We start from the raw sequence: 21,323 nt of genomic DNA, 5'->3' as shown, positions 1-21,323 counted from the left end.
GGAAATTGTAATTGTAAGAAATTACAACAAACAGCTATATGCCAAGAAATTGAAAACCTAGGTGAAATGGAAAAATTTCTAGGAAAAAAAAAGAATCTTCCAAGACAGAATGAAGAAGCAGAAAGCCTGACAGACCAATAACAGCTGATGAAATTGAAGCAGTAATCAAAAATCTCCAGGTACACAAAAGCCCTGGACCAGATGATTTCACAGGAGAATTTTACAAAACATTTACAGAAGAGCTAACCCCTATCCTTCTTGGACTATTACAGAAATTCCAAGAAGAAGGAAGACTCCCAAACTCTTTTTATGAAACCAGAATCATTCTAATCCCAAAACCAGGTAAAGACACAACAAAGAAAGAAATTACTGGCCAATATCACTGATGAACATGGACTCTAAAATGTTCAACAAATTATTGGTTAACTGCATCCAGCAATACGTTAAAAACATCATATACTGTGATCAAGTGGGATTCATCCCAGATACAAGGGTGGTACAATATTGTCAATGTAATACATCACATAAACAAAAAAAAATCACATAATCATGACAATAGATGCAGGAAAAGCATTTGATAAAGTACAGCACCCATTTATCATAAAAAATACTCAGCAAAGTGGGAGTGGAGGGAGCATACCTCAATGTTATAAAAGCTATGAGTGAAAAACGTACACCCAATATCAGACTCAATGGGCAAAATTAAAAACTCCCCCCTAAGAACAGGAACAAGATAGGAATGTCTGCTTCCACCTTTGGTATTAAACATAGTAGTAGAATTTCTAGCCACAATGTGTGAGAAGAAAACAAAATAAAACCATCCAAACTATACAGGCAGAGGCAAAACTGTTTATTGTTTGCAGATGGCATTATAGTGTACATACAAAATCCTATAAACTCCACCAAAAAACTACTCAATCTAATAAATGAATTTGGAAAAGCAGCAGGCTACAAAGTCAATATTTAGAATCGAAAGCATTTTTTTACAGCAAGAAAGAAATATCAGAAATAGAAACCAGGAAAAAACCCATTTAATGTAGCAACAAGAAAAATAATGTACTTGGGAATAAATCCAACCAAGGTCTACAAGACTAGTATTCAGAAAACTACACAACACAGAAGAAAGATATTAAGGAAGAGACAAATTAATGGAAATATGAATGTGTTCATGAATTAGAAGAATTAGCATAATCTAAGTGTCCATACTACCCAAAGCAATTTATAGATTCAACTCAATCCTTATTGAAACACAAATGGCATTATTCACAGATATAGAACAGGCATTTCAAAAATTTATATTGAACTATAATGACCCCAAATAGTCTCAGCAATTTTGAGAAAGAAGAATACAGTAGCAGGGCTCACCATACCTGACATCAAACTATATTACAAGGTCATGGTAGTCAGAACAGTTTGGTAATGGCATAAGAACAGACACACACATCAATGGAACAGAATAGAGAGTCCAGAAGTAAACCCAAATCTCTACAGTCAATTAATATTCGACAATAGGGGCAACAGCATACAATGGAGGGAAAATAGCCTATTCAACAAATGGTGTTGGGAAGTCTGGACAGCTACATGCAAAAAATGAAACTCGACCATCAACTTACACCATATACAAAAATAAACTGAAGTTGGATAAAACACTTAAATATAAGTCACACCACCATAAAATTGCTACAGGATAACACAGGGAGGAAAATCTGAGATATTCCATGCAGCAATATGTTCACTGATATGGGCCCTAGTGCAGTGGACATCAATTAAAAATAAATAAATGGGACTTCATCAAAATAAAAACCTTCTGCTTGGCTAAAGAAACATTGGGAAAATGAAAAGGGAACCAAATGTATGGGAAAACATATTTACTAATAATACCTCAGACAAAGGTTTGATCTTCAGAATATATAAATAACTCACGTGACTGCATTCCAGGAAGACAAACGATCCAATTAAAAAATGGGCAAAGGACCTGAACAAACACTTCTCCAAGGAGGACATATAGAGGGCCCAGAGATATATGAAAGGATACCCACAAGCCATCAGAGAGATGCAAATTAAAACCACAATGAGATACCACTTCACACTGGTCAGAATGGCCATCATAACCAAATTCACAAACAACAAGAGCTGGTGAGTTTGTGGACAAAAAGGAACCATAGTACATTGTTGGTGGGAATGCACACTGGTACAGCCACTGTGGAAAACAGTATGGAATTTCCTCAGAAAATAAAAATGGGACTGCCTTTTGACCTGGCAATTCCTCTAGTGGGATTATACCTTATTAATCCTGAAACACCAATTGAAAAGAAACTGTGCACCTCAATGTTCATAGCAGCACAATTTACAATAGCCAAGTGTTGGAAGCAACCTAAGTGCCCATCAGTAAATGAGTGGATCAGAAACCTGTGGTACATTTACAAAGAGGAATAGTATGCAGCAGGAATAAAGAAAGAGCTCCTACTCTCACAACAGCATGAATGGATCTGGAGAGCATCATGCTAAGTGAGATAAGCCAGGTAGTGAAACAAATACCATAGGATCTCACCTATAATTAGAACCTAGTCAACACTGCAAACAAGCCAGCAAAACATAACTAGAGACATGAAATAAAGAAGAACCTGACAATAACCAGAAGGGAGGTAGGAGGGGATAATGGGGGGAAGGAGGAGAGGTTTTTCAAGCAACATGTATAAAGGACACATGGACAAAGCCAAAGGGGAGTAGGTTTGAGGGTGAGAAGTAGGGATGTGTAGGGCAGGCAGGAGTGGTGCGGGGATAATGAAGACAGCTGTACTTGAACAACAACATGAAATAAGTAAAAGAAAAAATATATTATTGGATGTAAAATGTAGTTAAAATATGTGAGAATGGAGTAAGTCATGAGTATAGTAATTGAAATTAAAGTATTGAACAATCTTGATATTGTCCTATAGAATGCTAAAAGTATTGAATAATAAACTTTGCTAAGTTAAAGGTTGTTATAAATTTTAGGAAAAACATAAGAGAATGGAAAGAGAGTGCATAACTTCTAGATTAATAAAAGGAAAAGTAAAATCCTTGAAAAAGAAATCAATACATTCAGGGGGAGTAAAGAAAGAAGAAAAATAAGCAGGTCAAAATGAAAATATAAAATAATACTTCTGGCCAAGATGGAGGCCTAGGTACACTTTGTCTCCTTGCCTAACCAAAAGGACAACAAATTTAAAAATGCAAGACAATCAGAGCTTCCAAAAAATCAAAGTGTATGGACATCTTAACAACTAAGGAGTTAAAGAAGAAACATTCATCTAGACTGGAAATAGGGTCAGAGATGGGCAGCTGGGTGGAGAGGGCTCACAGCAAGGTGGCGACTTGACCAGGTGGGCGAGGCAGTGCCTGGCAGACCCACATTTGCATGCAGCTAAATTGGGAGGAACAACTAGGGAGCAAGGCACACCACACAACCCAGGAATCTAGGGTGAGAAAACAAAGCCTCAAAATGTATGGCTATACTAGTCTAAGTGGGTGGCAGTGGTGGGAGAAACTCTCAGCATCCCAGGAGAGTTTGTTGGAGAGACCTCTGGGGTTCTAAACATACATCAACCCAACGACCAGGGAATTAGCCCCAGAAGGGCACGATTCCTTCATGGGTAGTAGGAAAAGTGACTGAAAGCTGGCCAAGAGCTGAGTAAGCAACATTCTGGCCTTCTCTGACCTCTCCCCTACATACAGATCCACAGTGAAACAATGTAGGATGCCCTACCATGGCAAACACCTAAGGCTACACCCAGTACAATGTAACATGGGCACAGGGACAAAAAAAATATGGCCCAAGTGAAAGAACATATCAAAACTCCAGGAAAAGGCTAAAGGACAAAGAGATAGCCAACCTATCAGAAGCAGAATTCAAAACACTGGAAAATAGGATGCTCACAGAAATGGATGTGTATGATCACAAAATAGAGGAAAAAGTAAAGGCTATGCAAAGTGAGATAAAGAAAAATATACAGGGAACCAACAGTAAAGGGAAGAAAACCAGAACTGAAACCAATCATTTGGAAGCAGACCCTACAGTCTTCTGCCCTCCAGCATTCCCACCCATCTCCCCTTAGTTCATGTCCATGGGTCATGTATATAAGCTTTTTGGCTTCTCTATTCCCTATGCTATTCTTAACGTCCCCCTATTTTGTACCTACCAGTTATGCTTCTTATACCCTGTACCTTTTTCCCATTTTCCCCCTACTTGCTCTCCAATGATAACCCTCCATGGGAACTCCATTTCTGTGATTGTGTTCTTGTTCTAGTTGTTTGCTTAGTTTTGTTTTCATTTTGTAAGTTCAGTTGTTGTAGCTGTGAGTTTGTTTTCATATTACTGTTCATAATTTTGATCTTCTTTTTCTTAGATAAGTCAATTTGACTTTTCATATATAAAATACTGGTGACGATGAACTCCTTTAACTTGACCTTATCTGGGAGGGCACTTTATCTGCCCTTCCATTCTAAATGATAGTTTTGCTGTATAGAGTAATCTTGGATGTAGGTCCTTGCCATTCATGACTTGGAATACTTCTTTCCAGCCCCTTCTTGCCTGTAAGGTTTCTTTTGAGAAATCAGTTGATAGTCTTATGGGAACTCCTTTGTAGGTAACTCTCTCCATTTCTCTTGCTGCTTTTAAGATTCTTTCCTTATCTTTAATCTTCGGTTATTTAATTATGATGTTTCTTGGTGGGTTCCTCAGTTGGTTCCAGGTTTGGGATTCTGTGAACTCCCCGGACTTGCGTGTCTATTTCCTTTGTCAGACTGGGGAAGTTCTCCTTTATTATTTCTTTTTAAATATGTTTTCAATGTCTTGGTCTTCCTTTTCTCCTCCTGTCACCCCTATGATTCAGAAGTTGGAACTTTGAAAGTTGTCCTGGAGGTTGCTAAGCCTGTCTTCATTTTTTGGAATTCTTGTTTCTTCATTCTGTTCTGGTTGAACATTTATTTCTTCCTTGTGCTCCAAATCATTGATTTGAGTCCCGGTTTCCTTCCCATCACTGTTGGTTCCCTGTATATTTTCTTTATTTCACTTTGGGTAGGCTTCACCTTTCCCTCTATTTTGTGACCATACTCAATCATTTCTATAAGCATCTGATATCTAGTGTTTTGAACTCTGCATATGATAGGTTGGCTGTCTCTTCTTTGTTTAGTTCTTTTTCTGGAGTTTTGATCTGTTCTTTCATTGGGGCCATATTTTGGTTGTTGTTTTGGCTCATGTTTTACATTGTAAGGGGTGTAGCCTTAGGTATTTGCTATACTGGGGCAACTCACCCTGCTGTGTTGTGATGTGGTATGTAATGGATGGGTCAAATAGGGAACAATGCCACTTGCTCAGCTTTTGGCCAGCTTTCAGTCTCTTACCCCACTTCCCACAAGCAAATTGTGCCCTTGTGGTGCTGATTTTCGGGTGGCTTTGTTTGTATATGTTCTATATCCTTTTGGCCCCCTCTTGTGGACTCTTCTGTGACACTGAGAGTTTCTCCTACCACCACTACTCCCACAGGTTTTTACAGCCAGAGGTTTTGAAGCTGTTTCCCCAGGGTGGAACCCTGGGTTGCTGGTGTGTCCCGCTCCCCAGTTGTTCCTCCCTGTTTATCGACTTGCAAATATGGGACTGCCTCATCCACTGGCTGCCTCCTTGCTGCATGTCCCCTCCACCCCTGCTTCCCATCTCCACCCCTTCTGCCAGTCTGGATGAATGTTTCTTCTTTAACTCCTTGATTGGAGTTACCCAAGTTCAATTTTCTGGCAGTTCTTGTTGTTTATTCTTTTGAAATTGATGTTATCCTTCTTTTGGTTGTGTGAGAAAGTGAAGCGTATCTATGCCTCCATCTTGGCTGGAAATCATGTTTTTTCTTTTTTCATGTGTGATAAAGTATTTCTGTGAAATCACCTAGTCCTGCGCTTATTTTAGTTGGGAGTTTTTTGTGTTTTTTTCTATTCCTCACCTGACGATATGCTTCTTCAGTTTTTTAAGGAGAAAGGAAGGAAACAGGAGAGAGAGACATATTGGTTTTCTTGATGTTTTATATTAATTATTTTTCAATTCTGTTTTGTTTATTTCTGCTTGATCTTTATTTCCTTTCTTCTATTCACTTTGGGCTTTTTTTTTTCAAGTTTCTTTAGAAGTAATGTTAGGTTGTTTATTTTAGATCTACCTTGCTTCTTGACATAGGCCATAATGCTATGAATTTCCTTCTCTAGAGTACTTTTGCTCTTATATATTTTGGGTTGTTGTGTTCTGATTTTCATTTGTTTCTAGGTACCTTCAAATTCTTCCTTGATCTTATTCTTAGTCCATTCATTGTTTAGCAACATGTTATTTAGCCTCCATGTCCTGTGTGTTTTTCACTTTTTTCTTGTGGTTAATCACTAGTTTTATACCATTATAGTCAGAGAAGGTGCTTAATATTTCAATCTTCCTATATGTTAAGACTTGTTTTATGTACTATTATGTGGTATCTCCTAGAAAATATTCCTTGTGTATTTGAAAAGAGTGTATCTGCTTGTTTGGAGTGAAATGCTGTGAAGATGTCAATTAAATCCTTCTGATTTAGTGTATCATCTAAGGCTGCTGTTTCCTTATTGATTTCCTGTCTAGAAGTACTTTCCTTAATGTCAATGTCTTGTTACAGTCCTCTGCTTGAACTGCATTACTGTCCATCTCTCCCCTTATGCCCATCAAGATGTGCTTTGTGTACCTATTTAGGTGCTTTTATGTTGGGTGCAAAATCTTTACAAGTGTTATATTCTCTTGTATTACTTCCTTTATCATTATTGAGTTCCCTTTTGTTCTCTTATTATAGCCTTTGTTTTAAAGGCTATTTTATCAGATAGAAGTATTTATCAGATAGGAGTATTACTACTCCTGGTTTTATTTTTCTTTCCATTCAAGTGAAATATCTTTTTCCATCACTTTACTTTTAAACTGCTGGTATCATTTTTTCTGAGGTGGGTTTCTCATAGACTACCATGTATATGGGTCTTGGTTTTTATTCATTTAGCTGCCCTATCTCTTTTGATTGGAGCAATTAAGCCATTTACAATTAAAGTGACTATTGATTAGTTCATATTATTGCCATTTTATTCTTTTAACTATGTTGCTCTATTTCCTTCGCCGCCGCCTCCTCACTTCCTCCTTCTCCTCCTTCTTCAAGCAGGTCCTTTAACATTTCTTGTAATACTGGTTTGGTGGTACCAAACTCCTTTAGGTTTTTCTTGTCTGAGAAACTCTTTATTTCTCTTTTAATTTTAAATGATAGCCTTGCTGGGTAAGGTAATCTTTGTTGTAGGTCCTTGCTTTTCATCACTTTGAATATTTCATGCCTTCTGACCTAAAATGTTTTTGTTGAGAAATCATCTGGTAGTCTTATTGGAGCTCCTTTGTAGGTACCTGTTTTTGTCTTGCTGCTTTAAAGATTCTCTCTTTGCCTTTAACTTTTGCCAATTCAATTATGATGTGTCTTGGTATGAGCCTTTTCGGATTCTTCTCATTGGGGACTCTGTGCTTCCTTAACTTGTGTGTTGTTTTCCTTCTCTAGGTTAGGGTTGTTTTCTGTCATTTTTTTCTTGAAACAGGTTCTCAATTCCTTGTTCACTCTCATGTCCTTCTAGTACCCCTATGATATGGATATTGGTTCAGTTGGTTCACTTCATGTTGTACGAAGGATCTTAAACTAGCTTCATTAAAAAAATTTTTTTTTGCTAGTCTGATTGCGTGTGTTCTGCTACCTTGTCTTCCAAATTGCTGAATTGATCCCCTGCTTCACCCAACTTACTGTTTTTTATTCTGGTGTATTCTTCATTTCAGATATTGTAATCTTCATTTCAGACTGGGTCTTTTTATGGTTTCCATGGTTTCTTTTCATGTTGTAGATCTTAGTATGTTCCTTGTAGGTTTCACTAAGTTTCTTATAGTTCTAAGTTCCTTGAGCATCCTTACAATCATTCTTTGGAACTTTGTATCTAGTAAATTGTTTGCCATAATTTTAGTTGGGTTTTTTTTTCTGGATATTTCTCCTGTTCTTTCATTTGTGTCCCCATTGGCTGTCTCTTTGTGGGATTTTTTCCTGTGTATTATTTAGATCTGCTATGGCTCCCAGTCTTAGTAGTGTAGCTTTATGAAGTAGGTATTCTTTTAAACCCCTTGGCACAGTCACCTTGATCATCTGCTCTGGGTATTCCAGGAGTGACCCTTGTGTGGGTTATGTTGGCCTTACAGTTGTGATTGAGTCTTGATTGCTATTGGCCCATTTGTATCTTGGGTCGACCCAAATGGGGTTGACTCTCAGGCTGCCTGATTGTGAGAATCATCTCTACTACTGTTTTCAAGTTTTTATGTCAATGCTGACCACATATAGCATAATTTGCCTCAGCATATTATGGTGTCTCCTGAGATCTCTCTTTGGATATGCTGCTTGTAAAACTAATTAGATCGTTCTCTGATATTGCCTGAAGCTGGCTATCAAGTGTGTTTGGTTCGGGGGCCTTTTGGGAGGGACTCTGGTACTGCCCAATGTCAGATGCTGCCTTTGACTGGCCCTTGGCAATCTGTTTGGAGGTACAGAATGATCCAAAGTTTGTGGCTGCCTCTGCTGAGCCTGGTTGTACACTGAAAGCATCAAGCTTCACATCACAGTTGGCTTGGCCTGGGGACGTATAAGCAGAAGTCCTAAGTAACCTCAAGATCCACCTTCATCTGCCTCTGCCTGTTGGCTGCCTATTAGCCTCAGTCACTGAAAGAGCCTCTGGTGGTACTCCAGTTGCATGAAATTCATTCTCAGTGAATCACCAGGTATGGAAGAGTTGTGTTCACCAAATTGATACAGAATCAAACTTGGTCCACTGCTGGATCTGAGATCACTCAGCAAATGTCCCAGGGTATACTAAGTCTAGCTGCCACTCAGTGGTTCCTTGCATACCTTTGTGGTGGACTGAGGTCTCAGGAAGTCATTGAGTTGAGGTCAGCAGGGTTTACCAGGCTATAACAGACCAAGACTTGGCCGTGTGAATGGAGGGCTTAGCATTCTTTGGGAATGCAAAGAAAAATTTCTCCCATCCTAGAGCCACACAACTCAATCTGTCCCAAAGTCTGCCAGGAACTAGATCCTTCATGGCATGGCCACTCTGGATTGTCAGGAGAGGAGAAAGTGCCCATCTGGCTTGGTGGAAGTTTTGGGGTATATACCCAAGTCCAGAGCCACACAACTCTGTCTGCCTTGGATTCTGCCCAGATCCAAGCAGGGCAGAGTCAACAAGTGTTGAGAGGGTAGGTTTACTAGGAACCTGGAGGGTGAGAGTAGTGGATTTCTTCTGAGGGACAGAAGCCAGTCAGGTTCATGAGAAAGTTGGGGAGTGTAATGACACTTATTCCAAAGCCACTTATCTCCCTCACTGACACCACTTGAGTCTGCCTTGACCTCTACACTGTGATCTGGTAGGTGACATCTCAGCAGGGTGCAAACTCTAAAGGGTAGGGTTACAGGGAGTACAGAGGCTAGAGATACTGCTTTCCCTGGGCACATGCCATAAGGAGGTACATGCTCTTCCCTAGAAAGTTGGAATCTGTAGTGTGGTAGAGTGACTCAACACAGGCGGTTCCTGCGGCTGTCTCCTCAGCTCTCTCCCAGAGCCAAAAATCCCAGTGTCCTCACACAACTCTAGTCCACTCTGCCTTACTCCTGCCAGAGTGCAGGGTGAGTGGTTGTGAAATTTTGTCCTTTGGTCCTTTAAGAGGGTGCCTGTGTCTCCTATCTCTCCCTGGCAGAGAGTGTTCCTGCTGGCTTTTATAGCCAGGTGTTATGTGGGTGCCTCCTCCAGGCTCTGGTGCTCTGATCTGGGAAGTCGGGTGTGGGATTAAAACCCCACATTTCTCAAGGAGAACCTATGTAGCTGGGATATACCTCTGGAATCTCAGCTGTCACCTGTGGTAGCTGGGCCAGCCTTTTTCATGTCACTGCCCTTACTACCAGTCTAAATGTGGCTTCTTCAGTAAATCCTTAGTTGTAAAACTGTTCAGCTAGTCTTCTGTTGGTTACTTAATTTGATTGCTCTATATTTCAGTTGTAATTCCAGTTTGGTCCTGTGAGCAGGTGAATGTAGCTTCTGTCTATTCTGCTGCCATCTTGGATCCCTCAAGGTTGCTTTTCATTTCCTATTTGATATCCTTGACCCATTGGTTCTTTTTTTTTTTAAAGATTTTATTTATTTATTTTTAGAGAGGGAAGGGAGGGAGAAAGAGAGAGAGAGAGAAACATCAATGTGTGGTTGCTGGGGACCGTGGCCTGCAACGCAGGCATGTGCCCTGACTGGGAATCGAACCTGAGATGCTTTGATTCACAGCCTGTGCTCAATCCACTGAGCTACACCAGCCAGGGCTCCAATGGTTCTTTAATAACATGTTGTTTAGTGTCTGTGTATTTGTGTTTTATCTGTTTTCTACTGTAGTTGATTTCTAGTTTCATGACATTGTGGTTGGAAAAGATGTTTCATATAATATCCATTTTTCCAGTTTTTTGAGGCTTGTTTATTGGCCTTATGGGATCTGCCTTGGAAAATGTTCCATGAGCATATGAAGAAGTGTGTATTTTGTCGTTTGGCATGAAATATTCTACAATTGTCTATTAAGTTAATCTGGACTGCTATGACATTTAAGACCACTATTTCCTTAACAATTTTCTGTCTAGATGATCCATCCATTCATATGATTGAGACATTAGAATTCCCTACTTTTATTGAATTACTGTGGATTCCTCCCTTTTATGTTCTTTATTACTTGCTTTATATATGTAGGTGCTCTTATGTTTGGTGCATACTTATTTACAATTATTATATCCTGTTTTTGTGTCTACCCTTTCTCATTATATAATGTCCTTCTTTGTCTTTTTTACATTCTTTTTCTTTTTAGTATAGTTTGTCTGATATGAGTATTGCTATCTCAGCTTTCTTTTCATTTCTATTTGCATGGAATAGCTTTCTCTATCCCTGCCTGTATGTATCTTTCAATTTGAAGTGAGTTTCTTTAGCAGCATGTAGATGGATCATGTATTTTAATCTGTTCAGTCATCCTATCTATGTCTTTTTATTGGAAAAATTAATCTATTTTCATTTTAAAAATTATTGGAATGTATACACCTATTTTCATTTTGTTCTTTGTCTTTTTTGGTGGTTATTGTAGTTCTCCTTTGTTTTTTTCTCTTTATCCCATTTCTTGTGGCCTGCTTGTTTTCTTTAGTGTTTGTTTGTGTGCCTTTCTCTTCATTATTTGTGTATGTCCTTTGTAGGTTTCTGGTTTTTGTTACCATGAGTTTTTATATCTGTAGTAATCTATTTCAAGCTGATAGTCGTTTAAGTTTAACTCTATTTTAAAAAGACTACATTTTTAATCCCCCCTCTACACTTTGTTTTTTAATTTCACTGTATTTATTAAATAGACATATTTTCTTTTCCTGTTGAGTTTCTCCATCATATTTTCTGATTTCTAGTTATGGGCTTTCCTTTTCTGTTTATGGAAGGCCTTTAGCATTTCTTATAAAGGTGATGGACTCTTATTTTTTGCTTGTCCAGTAAACTCCTTTCTCTCCTTCAATTCTGATTTATAACCTTTCTGAGTATATTATTTTACATTGTATGTTCCATTCTTCCAGCACTTTCAAACTGTCCTGCCACTCTCTTCTGGCCTGTAAAGTTGCTGTTGAGAAATTAGGTAATATCTTTATCAAGTTTCATTTGTATGTAACTAGTTGTTTTCCTTTTGCTACCTTCAAGACTGTCTCTTTAGCTTTAACTTTTTCCATTTTAATTACAGTATTTCTTGTTCTCTTTGGGTTCATCTTGATCGGAACTCTCTGTGCTTCCTGGTCCTATATGTCTGTTTCCTTTCACAGGTTAACAAAGTTTTCAGGCATTATTTCTTCCAGTAAAGTTTTTCTTTCTTCCTGACTTTGTTCTTCTTCTGGGACATATATAATAGGAATGTTGGTGTGCTTGGTGTTGTTTTAGAGGCCCCTTAAACCATCCTCAATTAATTTTTTTTCTCCTGTTGTAATTGGTTGTATTCCACTAGTCTGTCTTCAAGGTTGCTGATCTTTTCTTCTAGGTTAGCTAAGCTGCTCTTAATTTCTTTTTAGTGCATCAATATATTCTTTAGCATTGCTTGGTTATTTATTATATTTTCTAACTTTTTTGTTGAAGTTCTAAGTTCCTCTATTCCATTCTCAAATTTAGTGAGCATCCTTATGACTGTTTATTTTAATATTTTTTATCACGCAAACCACTTATCTTTGTTTTATTTAGGTTTTTCCTTGGTAATTTTTTTTCCTTCATGTGAGAGTATTTTTTTTGTCATTTTGTTCACTGTTCAATCTTTGTTTATATGAATTATACAAAATATCTCTATCTCCCAGTCTTGGCAAAGTGACCTTGTGTAGCATTAACCTCATAGACTGTGTGTGCTGGGTGCTTTTGAGAGGCCATTTGGAGCTAAGCAGGTGCCTGTGGCATTTGAGGCACTGGCCTACCAAGCTGTAATATATCTAGGAATGTAGGTCAGGTTCACGTAGGAATGTCCTGTTGATCCTGCTTGCTTCCTTGTTTGGAGCCAAAATGTACTCCCAGCAGTGTGGCTGGGAATGCACTGTGGCAATATTGCAGGCAGACCAGAACTCTTGGATAGAGCCCCCACCTGCTATATGGAGGTGGAAGGGAATATAAACAATGGTGCTCACTGGCACCTTCACTTCTGGAGAATTCCTGCAGATCCTGGGAGTCACCCATATTTACCTAGCCTTCTCTTTCTCTCCTCTATTGTTTAGAGGCTGTTCACTTGGTCCCAAGTTGTCTCTTAGGAGTAATCACTCTGTATATATAGGTACTCTGTATATCAGTGTCCTCTTGGGAGGGGGTGAGTTCTTGTCTTTCTATGTGACTACCATCTTAGAACTACTTTTTAAAAAAATTAAGTTAATTTTTGAAAAAAATGAAATGAATGTTCTCAGTGCAAATGGCAACAGTAAAATGTTTCCATTTAAAGATAGAAAAACAAAAGGCTGATGGATTGTATGTACCTTCTCTTGAAAGTAGCTTTGACTTCTCTTCTTATATTCAACCAGGTTAACTTTGATGACTTTAAGGAAGGTTTTGTGGCAGTGTTATCATCAATTGCTGGTGTTGGCTCCTCAGGTGAAGACAGTAGTTCATTGGAATCAGGTAAGACAGTTTCCTCCTTTCACCTTTATTTTCATTATTTGTTACATTAGGGAATATAATATTCTGATTGAAGAACCTAGTAGGTCTGAGACTAAATTCTAACCCCACTCTGTCACTGCCAATCTGTGACAACTGGGACAAAGCATTTCTGTTTTTTCTTCTGTTTCCTTATTTGTAAAATAGTGTTGTAAGGCAAAAGTCCCATTGTTTTCCTTTAAATTGCACATGATACTCTGAATATTACTAGTACTCTGGTCACCAGATGTATGGTAGTTTTTTCCACACCAGCAATTCTCTGACACCATCTTGGTGCTCTGCAGTTCAAATCAATTCTGACATGATCTACTTGGAGATAGTGTCTGATTTTACAGGTTAATGGCTCAATCCCATTAGTCCTTCACTTCAGAAGCTGGTTGCAAGTTCAGATTGCCCCCTATGCTTCTGATCAATAGCTATGAGTCAGAGGTTCCCACTACCCTTTCCTTAGGTTTGATTAATTTGCTACAGCAGCTCAAAGAACTCAAAGTAACATTTTACTTACTAGATCACTGGTTTATTATAAAAGTATATGACTTAGGAGCCGCCAGACGAGAGATGCAGAAGGCAAGGCATGGGGAATGGACACAGAGCTTCTGGGCCCTCTTCAGGTGCACCACTGTCCCCAATATCCAAAAGTTCTCCAAACCCCATCCTTTTGGATTTTTATGAAGGCTTCATTACATAGACCTGACTCATCAAATTATTGGCCATTAGTGATTGAACTCAAGCTCCAGCCTTTGTCCCTTCTCCCAGGGTCAATATGGTTTGTTCCCTTGGCAACCAGCCCCATCCTTTGGTGCTTTGGAGAAGTCACCTTATCAACATAAACTCAGGGGTAGTTGATCTTATTAGAAAATTCCAAGGGTATCAGAGCTCTGTGCCAGGGATAGAATGAAGACCAAATATGTATTTATTATAAGTTCACAGTATCACAAGCATCAAATAATACTATGTGCTGTCCTTACAGAATAAGGTGTTGACACGATAAAATGGATGTGGAGGAGTTGAAGATTTTAAAAATTTATAGTATAGTGTAGATGTAAGGTGTTTCTTGATTTCTGAGTTTGGCAGAACTGGTAGGATGCCAGCAGCCTAGGACAGACCTCAGTGTATCCTTTGTTTCAGACAATAATGTTGTGCTGTGCTAATAAACCTTATTAGACTCTTATTACTGAAATGGGGCTGGTTGGACAAAGATAACATTTATAAGTGGAAGTAGCATCCTGAAGAGGAAAGCCACTTGGCTTTGGTAGTAGTCAGGAGGTGGAGAGAGCATTTTGAAGGGAGGTCAAGTCAGGTGCATGTACGTTGCTGGATAAGAGTCAGAAGATGCTCCATTGGGCCTCAGGCTGTGAGTGGCAGTCACATGACCTGCCAAGGCTGACTTTGGCTCCCCTAGATGTGTATCTGGGTGAGTGGAATGGTAGTGGGGCTTTCCCTCTGATATGGCTGTGTGTCTGAGGATGGAAGTGATTGTATTGATCAGAAGATCAAGGAGGGAGCTCTGGTGGATCCATGGTCACGGCAGATGTGTGACATTTGGATACCAGGGTGACAGTGTGTGTGAGGCCTATAGCAGTGAAGGAAAGTGGATTAAGAATATTGAATATCTTCTCTGTGTCAAGCTTTGAGCTTCCTGCATATTTTATATAGGTTTCATTTATCCCTTATAAATATCCTATGAATTATTATGTATCATATGCATTATCATACCCATTATTCAGATGAGGAAGCTGAGGCCTGAGGTATGAATAGATTTGTCCAAGATCCCACAGCCAATAAGTAATGGCCACTATTTAAGTGGGTTTTCCAGCTTTAAGTCCCAGGCCCTTCTGTATGCACTGTTGCCAGAACCTGCTCCTTCTATTGGGTGCTCATGGTCAGCCACTTTCACACCTCCTCTTGCTGGTTTCAAAGACACCTGAGTACAGTGTAAAGAGCCCTAAAATAGGAAGGGAAGACCCTAGGTTATTCACTGGGTGCTTTGTTTCACAGTTTTCTTCTTTAAGGTCTGGAGAAGACCACTTGCCTTTCCTAACTCACAGGATTTGGGAATGTGATTGTGTGACCATGGATATGAACATGCCTAAATGGCAAGTGCCCAGTGTCACTGACACTGCATGTCCCTTCTTTATACTAGAGAATGCATGATGCTTCTAAGCCTAAACTTGTATAAATTTGTGGAACATGTTCTCAGGTCCTTCAGAGAGAAAAAGAAGCTGTTTTAGAACTTGTGCTTTTTCTCACCAATGACAGTTTTGTTTTGTATTCCTTTTTGTATTTTAAAGCTTTCCTCATTTAAATGGTTGTGTGCCCTGACAGATATTTCCTCCCTCTTCTGCTAGCAGATGGGGCTCATAACAGTGTTCATTTCCAAGCACCCATCCTCAGAGGAAGGGTGCCCACTGCTTAAAGCCCTGACCAGGCATTGGTGATCCTGAAGCCACAGGATTTCCATGAGAGTCAGAATGAGCCTGGTGCCTTCTAGGATTATCTTCATTTCAGCTTTCCACCCCTAGCTTACCCTCTGTCTCAGGCTCTTTCTGTCAAATGTGGTTTACATATTTGTCTTCTCAATGCCTTATTTGCCACCCATTGCTCCATTCATAGCATCACTCTCTCCCTGCTTTCTAATCTGTTTGCCAGTCCTTCCCACCGCCTCCCACCATAATCGGAAAAATGTGCTTTTGATACTCCAGGAAGGAGAGTGTCATTGTGAGGCCAAATTCCTGGGATTTTAAAGGACATCCCTGTTTCCCCATCATTCTACTCTTTTCATTAAAGGCCATTATTGAATATATAGCCAAATGTATTTTAATTTTTAGACTGGATTACCCTTTTTCCTATAAATAAAAATGTACCTAAGAAGATACAACCTGGTGTCTAGGGATTGGGTCAGCAGCTGTGCTGTCCTGTCTATCGAGGTCATAAGGGGCCATGTCTTGTGCTCTCAGGACACTCGAGTGTGTGACAAGGAGCTGGGTTGTGCCCACACTGAAATATGCTGGCTTGGGCAAATTACCATCCTTCCTACCCCAATGACTTTTTTGATTCTCTGGGCTGCCTCATTCATTTTACCATCATTCCTCTGCCCTTATTATTCTGCTGTACTTTGCCATGTGGACGCTTTCCTAGAATAGCATTTCTCCCTTTTGGAGGGAGGGAAGTGATAGTTTTTGAACACTGTGTGTGTAGGGGGGTAACTTATTTATTTTTTAAATATGTTTTGTTGATTATACTATTACAGTTGTCTCATTTTCCCCTTTTATTACCCTCCGCTCTGCACACCCTCTCCCACCCACATTCCCCCCCTTTAGTTCATGTCCATTGATCATAAATGTAAGTTCTTTCACTTCTACATTTCCTATACTATTCTTAACCTCCCGCTGTCTGTTTTCTACCTACCATTTATGCTACTTATTCTCTGTACCTTCCTCCCCCTTCCCCTCCCACTCCTCCACTGATAACCCTCCATGTGATCTCCATTTCTGTGATACTCTTCCTGTTCTAGTTGTTTGCCCAGTTTGTTTTTGTTTTTGTTTTTTAGGTGTGGTTGTTAATAACTGTGAGTTTGTTGTCATTTTACTGTTTATAGTTTTGATCTTCTTTTTCTTAGGTAATTCCCTTTAACATTTCATATAATAAGGGCTTGGTGATGATGAACTCCTTTAACCTGACCTTATCTGAGAAGCACTTTATTTGCCCTTTCATTCTAAGTGAAAGCTTGCTGTATAGAGTAATCTTGGATGTAAATCCTTGTCTTTCATGACTTGGAATACTACTTTCCAGCACCTTCTTGCCTGAAAGCTTTCTTTTGAGAAATCAGCTGACAGTCTTATGGGAACTCCTTTGTAGGTAACTGTCTGCTTTTCTCTTGCTGCTTTTAAAATTCTCTCCTTACCTTTAATCTTAGCTAATGTAATTGCAATGTGCGTTGGTGTGTTCCTCCTTGGTTCCAACTTCTTTGGGACTCTCTGAGCTTCCTGGGCTTCCTGGAAGTCTATTCCCTTTGCCAGATTGGGGGAGTTCTCCTTCATTATTTGTTCAAATAACTTCCATTTGTTGCTCTTCCTCTTCTTCTTCTGGTACTCCTATGATTTGGATGTTGGGATGTTTAAAGATGTCCTAGAGCCTCTCCTCATTTTTTTGAATTTTTATTTCTTCATTCTTTACTGGTTGAATGTTTATTTCTTCCTTCTGGTCAACACTGTTGATTTGAGTCCTGGTTTTCTTCCTGTCACTGTTGGTTCCCTTTAAATTTTCCTTTATTTCACTTAGCATAGCCTTCATTTTTTCATCTAATTTGTGACCATATTCAACCAATTCTGTGAGCATCCTGATTACCAGTGTTTTGAACTGTGCATCTGATATGATAGGTTGGCTATCTCATCGTCACTTAGTTGTATTTTTTCTAGGGCTTTGATCTGTTTTTTTCATTTGGGCCACTTTTTTTTGGTCTCGGTTTGCCTATTACGTAGTAAGGGGTGAAGGCTTAGGTATTTACCAGGGTGGGGCAACCCTTGTTGCTGTGTTGTGGCACTGTATGTGGGGGAGGGGTCGGAGAGGGAATAATGCAATTTGCTCCACTCTCTGCCTATTTTCAGTCACTTCCCTCGCTACTCACAATCAAATTGGGCCTTTCTGGTGCTGATACCTGGGTGGATGGGTTTGTGTATATTCTAGGACCCTATGGGTCTCTCCAATGAACTCTCCTGTAAGGCTAGGAATTTCTCCCTTTGCTGCCTCAACCCCCACAGGTGTTTTCAATCAGAGGTTTGATGCTTTATTTCCCCACACTGAAACTCTGAGTTGCCCAGTCAGTTTGGCTCCTGAGTTGTTCCTCCCAGTTTATCTGCACTCAAATGTGGGACCATTCAGTCCTCAATCTGTTGCCTCACTGGGTCCTCCAGCCACTACCTTGCCCATCAGCTGCAGCCTTGCTTGTCCCGGTCCTCCAGCTGCCCCCTTGCCTTGAGTCCTCTCTGCCCAGCTGCCTGTCTCCACCCCTCCTACCAATCTGGATGAATTTTTTTTCTTTAACTCCTTGGTTATTGGACTTCCGTACAGTTCGATTTTCTGTCAGTTCTGGTTGTTTTTTGTGTGTGTTTAAATTTGTTGTTGTCCTTCTTTTGGTTGTGCAAGGAGGCGCAGTGTGTCTACCTATGCCTCCATCTTGACCAGAAGTCCTGTATATGTGTGTTTGAGAACATTGGCAGATATATGAAAGATGGCTGTGTTTTTATCAGTGGCTCATTACTCAGGAAACTGCTGACTTGCTGGCAACTGTGAAGAAGCAGGGCCAGCATCAAGGACAGGATGGGACTGCAGATATGGACTAGGACTCCAGTAAGGAGGAGAAATAGGAGGAAGGAAAATCAAGCCTACAAATCAGAAACATGTGCTAGTTGCATGATCTCCAGGAGTGCCAATGAGTGGGATGAGCCCAGGAAGTGGCTAGGATTCTGCTTCTTCAGGGTTCTGATGGCTTAGGAGGGCATGCCAGAGCTCCCCTCTGAGTTTTATGCACCTCATTTTCCCACATGTGCCACAGCTTTCCACTTCTTACCTGGCACAAAATGCTGCTCCCAGCACCACTTTAGGGTGGAAAGAGGAGGATTCTTTCCCACCCAAAGTAACCAGTCGGTAGCCTCCCTGTAAATGGCAAGCTAAATCAGATGTTTTTCTTCATTGATCCTTTATTCATTGGTCCCTCATTCACCCTTTCAGCTACAGAGACCCTTTCTTCATGTTTGTAGTTTGCCTCTTCTGAACATGTGTGAGTTTACTTATAGACACTTATTTTCCCTCTGCTTGGCTTGGACACTTGGCCCTCTTCTTCAGCACATCCCATGAGCTTGCTCACATGGTGAGAGTTTATTGGGACAGACTCTGTCAATGTCTGTTGTTCCAGAGTGATTAATAATAATGCTTGTGATTACTTCAAAGTGCCTCAGTGGGGTGAGAAATTATATAGTTAACCTGCATTTTGTCAGCTGCCTTAAATGTTATACTCTTATTTCATATTCTGTATGTCCCACATGGAACTGAGCATCATCCTCCCAGAAACTCCTCCCACATCCCTAGTTTTTGTCTGTCACTGGTATCACCATTCTTCTGGTCAACTCTTTTGGGCCCAGCCTCTTCCTCTGATGGTCCCAAGGTCAGGGGCTATGGACTAGGCATTTGGGGCATGACAGAAAGAAATGGGGTGTTCTTAACCTTAAAGAATGTGACTTATGTTGGGATGAGGCTCAAGACACATCTGCATTGAAATGCTCCTTGTTTTCCTGGCCTGGCCTGGTCTCACTGGGCCCTATGTCTTTCTAATTAGCCCATTCTAGTCACTTCCTTCTGAATCCATGCCCTGTCCTGGCCACTGCCCATGCTGCCCTACCCTGTCTTCTTCCTGCTGCCCAGGATTCTGCACAGAGTCAGTGTCTTGTCTTCTCTGGCTGAGAGATTCCAGCTGCTCTGTGCAGATGTGGACAGGTAACATGGGAAGAAGGAAGTGCAAGGTTATTAAAGTATAGAAGATTCTCGCAAATCCCAAAACTAAAGTCCATACCTGCTTGTACCCAAGACTTTAGATGTATGTGGAGCCTGAGCCTACATAGCTGCATTTGAGGTGTGTGCCCACCTGCATGCACCTTCCAGTCCTTTGGGGTCCCAGAGTGAGCAGGGTGGAAAGGGACCTTCTTGTCTCTAGAGTGGTATGTTGCTAGATTATTGTAGTGTTTCTTTTTTCTTTGCATAAAAAAGTAGATTTTGTATTAGTTTTTTTTATTCCCTAAACACAAGCAAAATATGCTTGAAAAAATTTAAACATCATGTAGTTTAGAGTGGAGAGTCCTGTCTCCCTGTCTGGCATTCTCTGTCCTTACCCCAGGGAACAGGATAATTGCTGTTAACTGTTCCCTGTGTTCTTGCAGATGTTTCTGTGAGCATAAAAGTACATTCATCAGTGAAAGATAAGCTTTGTGTCTGAATCTACACCTTCTTAAATATATTTTTTAAAGATTTTATTTATTTATTTTTTGAAAGGGGAAGGGGGGAGAAAGAGAGGGAGAGAAACATCAGTGTGTGGTTGCCTCTTGCATGCTCCACACAAGGGAACTGGCCCGCAGCCCAGACATGTGCCCTGATTGGGAACTGAACCAGTAACCCTTTGATTCTCAGGCTGGCACTCCACCACTGAGCCACACCAGCCAGAGGTAAACCTACCCTAAGATGACCTTCTTAAAGGGCATCTCAGTGGCATGTGTGAGCCCAGAAGCTGCTTTAAGGCCTGTCCCTGCAAGCTTCCCATTTTTCTTCCCAGCTACCTCCCATGCTGTCCCACCAAAGTATGTGAGCAGCTCTAAGTGGTATGGCTGTAGGACCCTACCTGAGCCGTGCAACTCTGCAACCAGAACCAAATTTTTACCAGAACAGCAAACCAAGTCCACTGTGAGAAGCCAGATTCAACGCTCTGCATCTCTGGAAAGTGTAGAGGTGAGTCACACCCCTTCTTTCCCACCACAGGCTACCTAGCATTGGGGAAATAACATTTCACTTAGTTACTGCTCACTACAGGAAGATGTGAAGGGAGAAATAGACATTCCTGGGCATTTTGTCGCCAGGAGCTCAGTGTATTTTGGAGAATGACATTTCATTCTGAAGTATCTCTAGGTGTACTTATCTACAGGGAATTCTGGCCACAAAGCATACTCCTTCAGATGATGAGGTGGTAGAGAATTTCTACACAAAACCTTTTAAGAAGGCTGTTTTTATAATATAGTTTCATGGGAGTGGTAATTAGTCAAGGATACAAAAAGGGGTGTACCTTTCTGATGTAGCTGTAAGGTTAGGAATTTGGATGTTAAAGCCCACTGCCTCATCTGCCTCAAATAGTTAGAATATCCTGAGACACACAATTACTACATGGGGAGCACATGCCAGATCCTCGAGGGCCTTGGGAGTTGACTCTAGCTCCCAGTCTGCCTGAGTTGTTCATGTGGTTCAGGGACTGACCCAGGAGCTGGGCTGCTGGAGCCTTGTGGGCTTCATGTCAAGAA

The 21,323-nt window shown here is 40.4% G+C and overlaps 1 protein-coding gene across 5 annotated transcripts in view; it reads left to right on the top strand.

Annotated features, from left to right (window-relative positions):
• The window catches only part of NINL (ninein like), a 261,481-nt gene that overhangs the window by 123,721 nt on the left and 116,437 nt on the right, over window positions 1–21,323 (top strand). For all 5 annotated transcript variants that reach the window (XM_045832845.1, XM_045832842.1, XM_045832841.1 and 2 more), the window contains exons 3-4: window positions 13,134–13,230; window positions 20,588–20,760. In XM_045832845.1, coding sequence (XP_045688801.1) covers window positions 13,134–13,230; window positions 20,588–20,760 — 270 coding nt within the window. The remainder of the gene's footprint in view (window positions 1–13,133; window positions 13,231–20,587; window positions 20,761–21,323) is intronic.

Source organism: Phyllostomus hastatus, unplaced genomic scaffold (assembly GCF_019186645.2).
Source record: "Phyllostomus hastatus isolate PE091 unplaced genomic scaffold, TTU_PhHast_1.1 phas_contig_17, whole genome shotgun sequence".
Taxonomy (NCBI): Eukaryota; Metazoa; Chordata; class Mammalia; order Chiroptera; family Phyllostomidae; genus Phyllostomus; species Phyllostomus hastatus.
The sequence above is the reverse complement of the archived record's forward strand: the minus strand, read 5'-3'. Positions and strand labels throughout refer to the sequence as shown.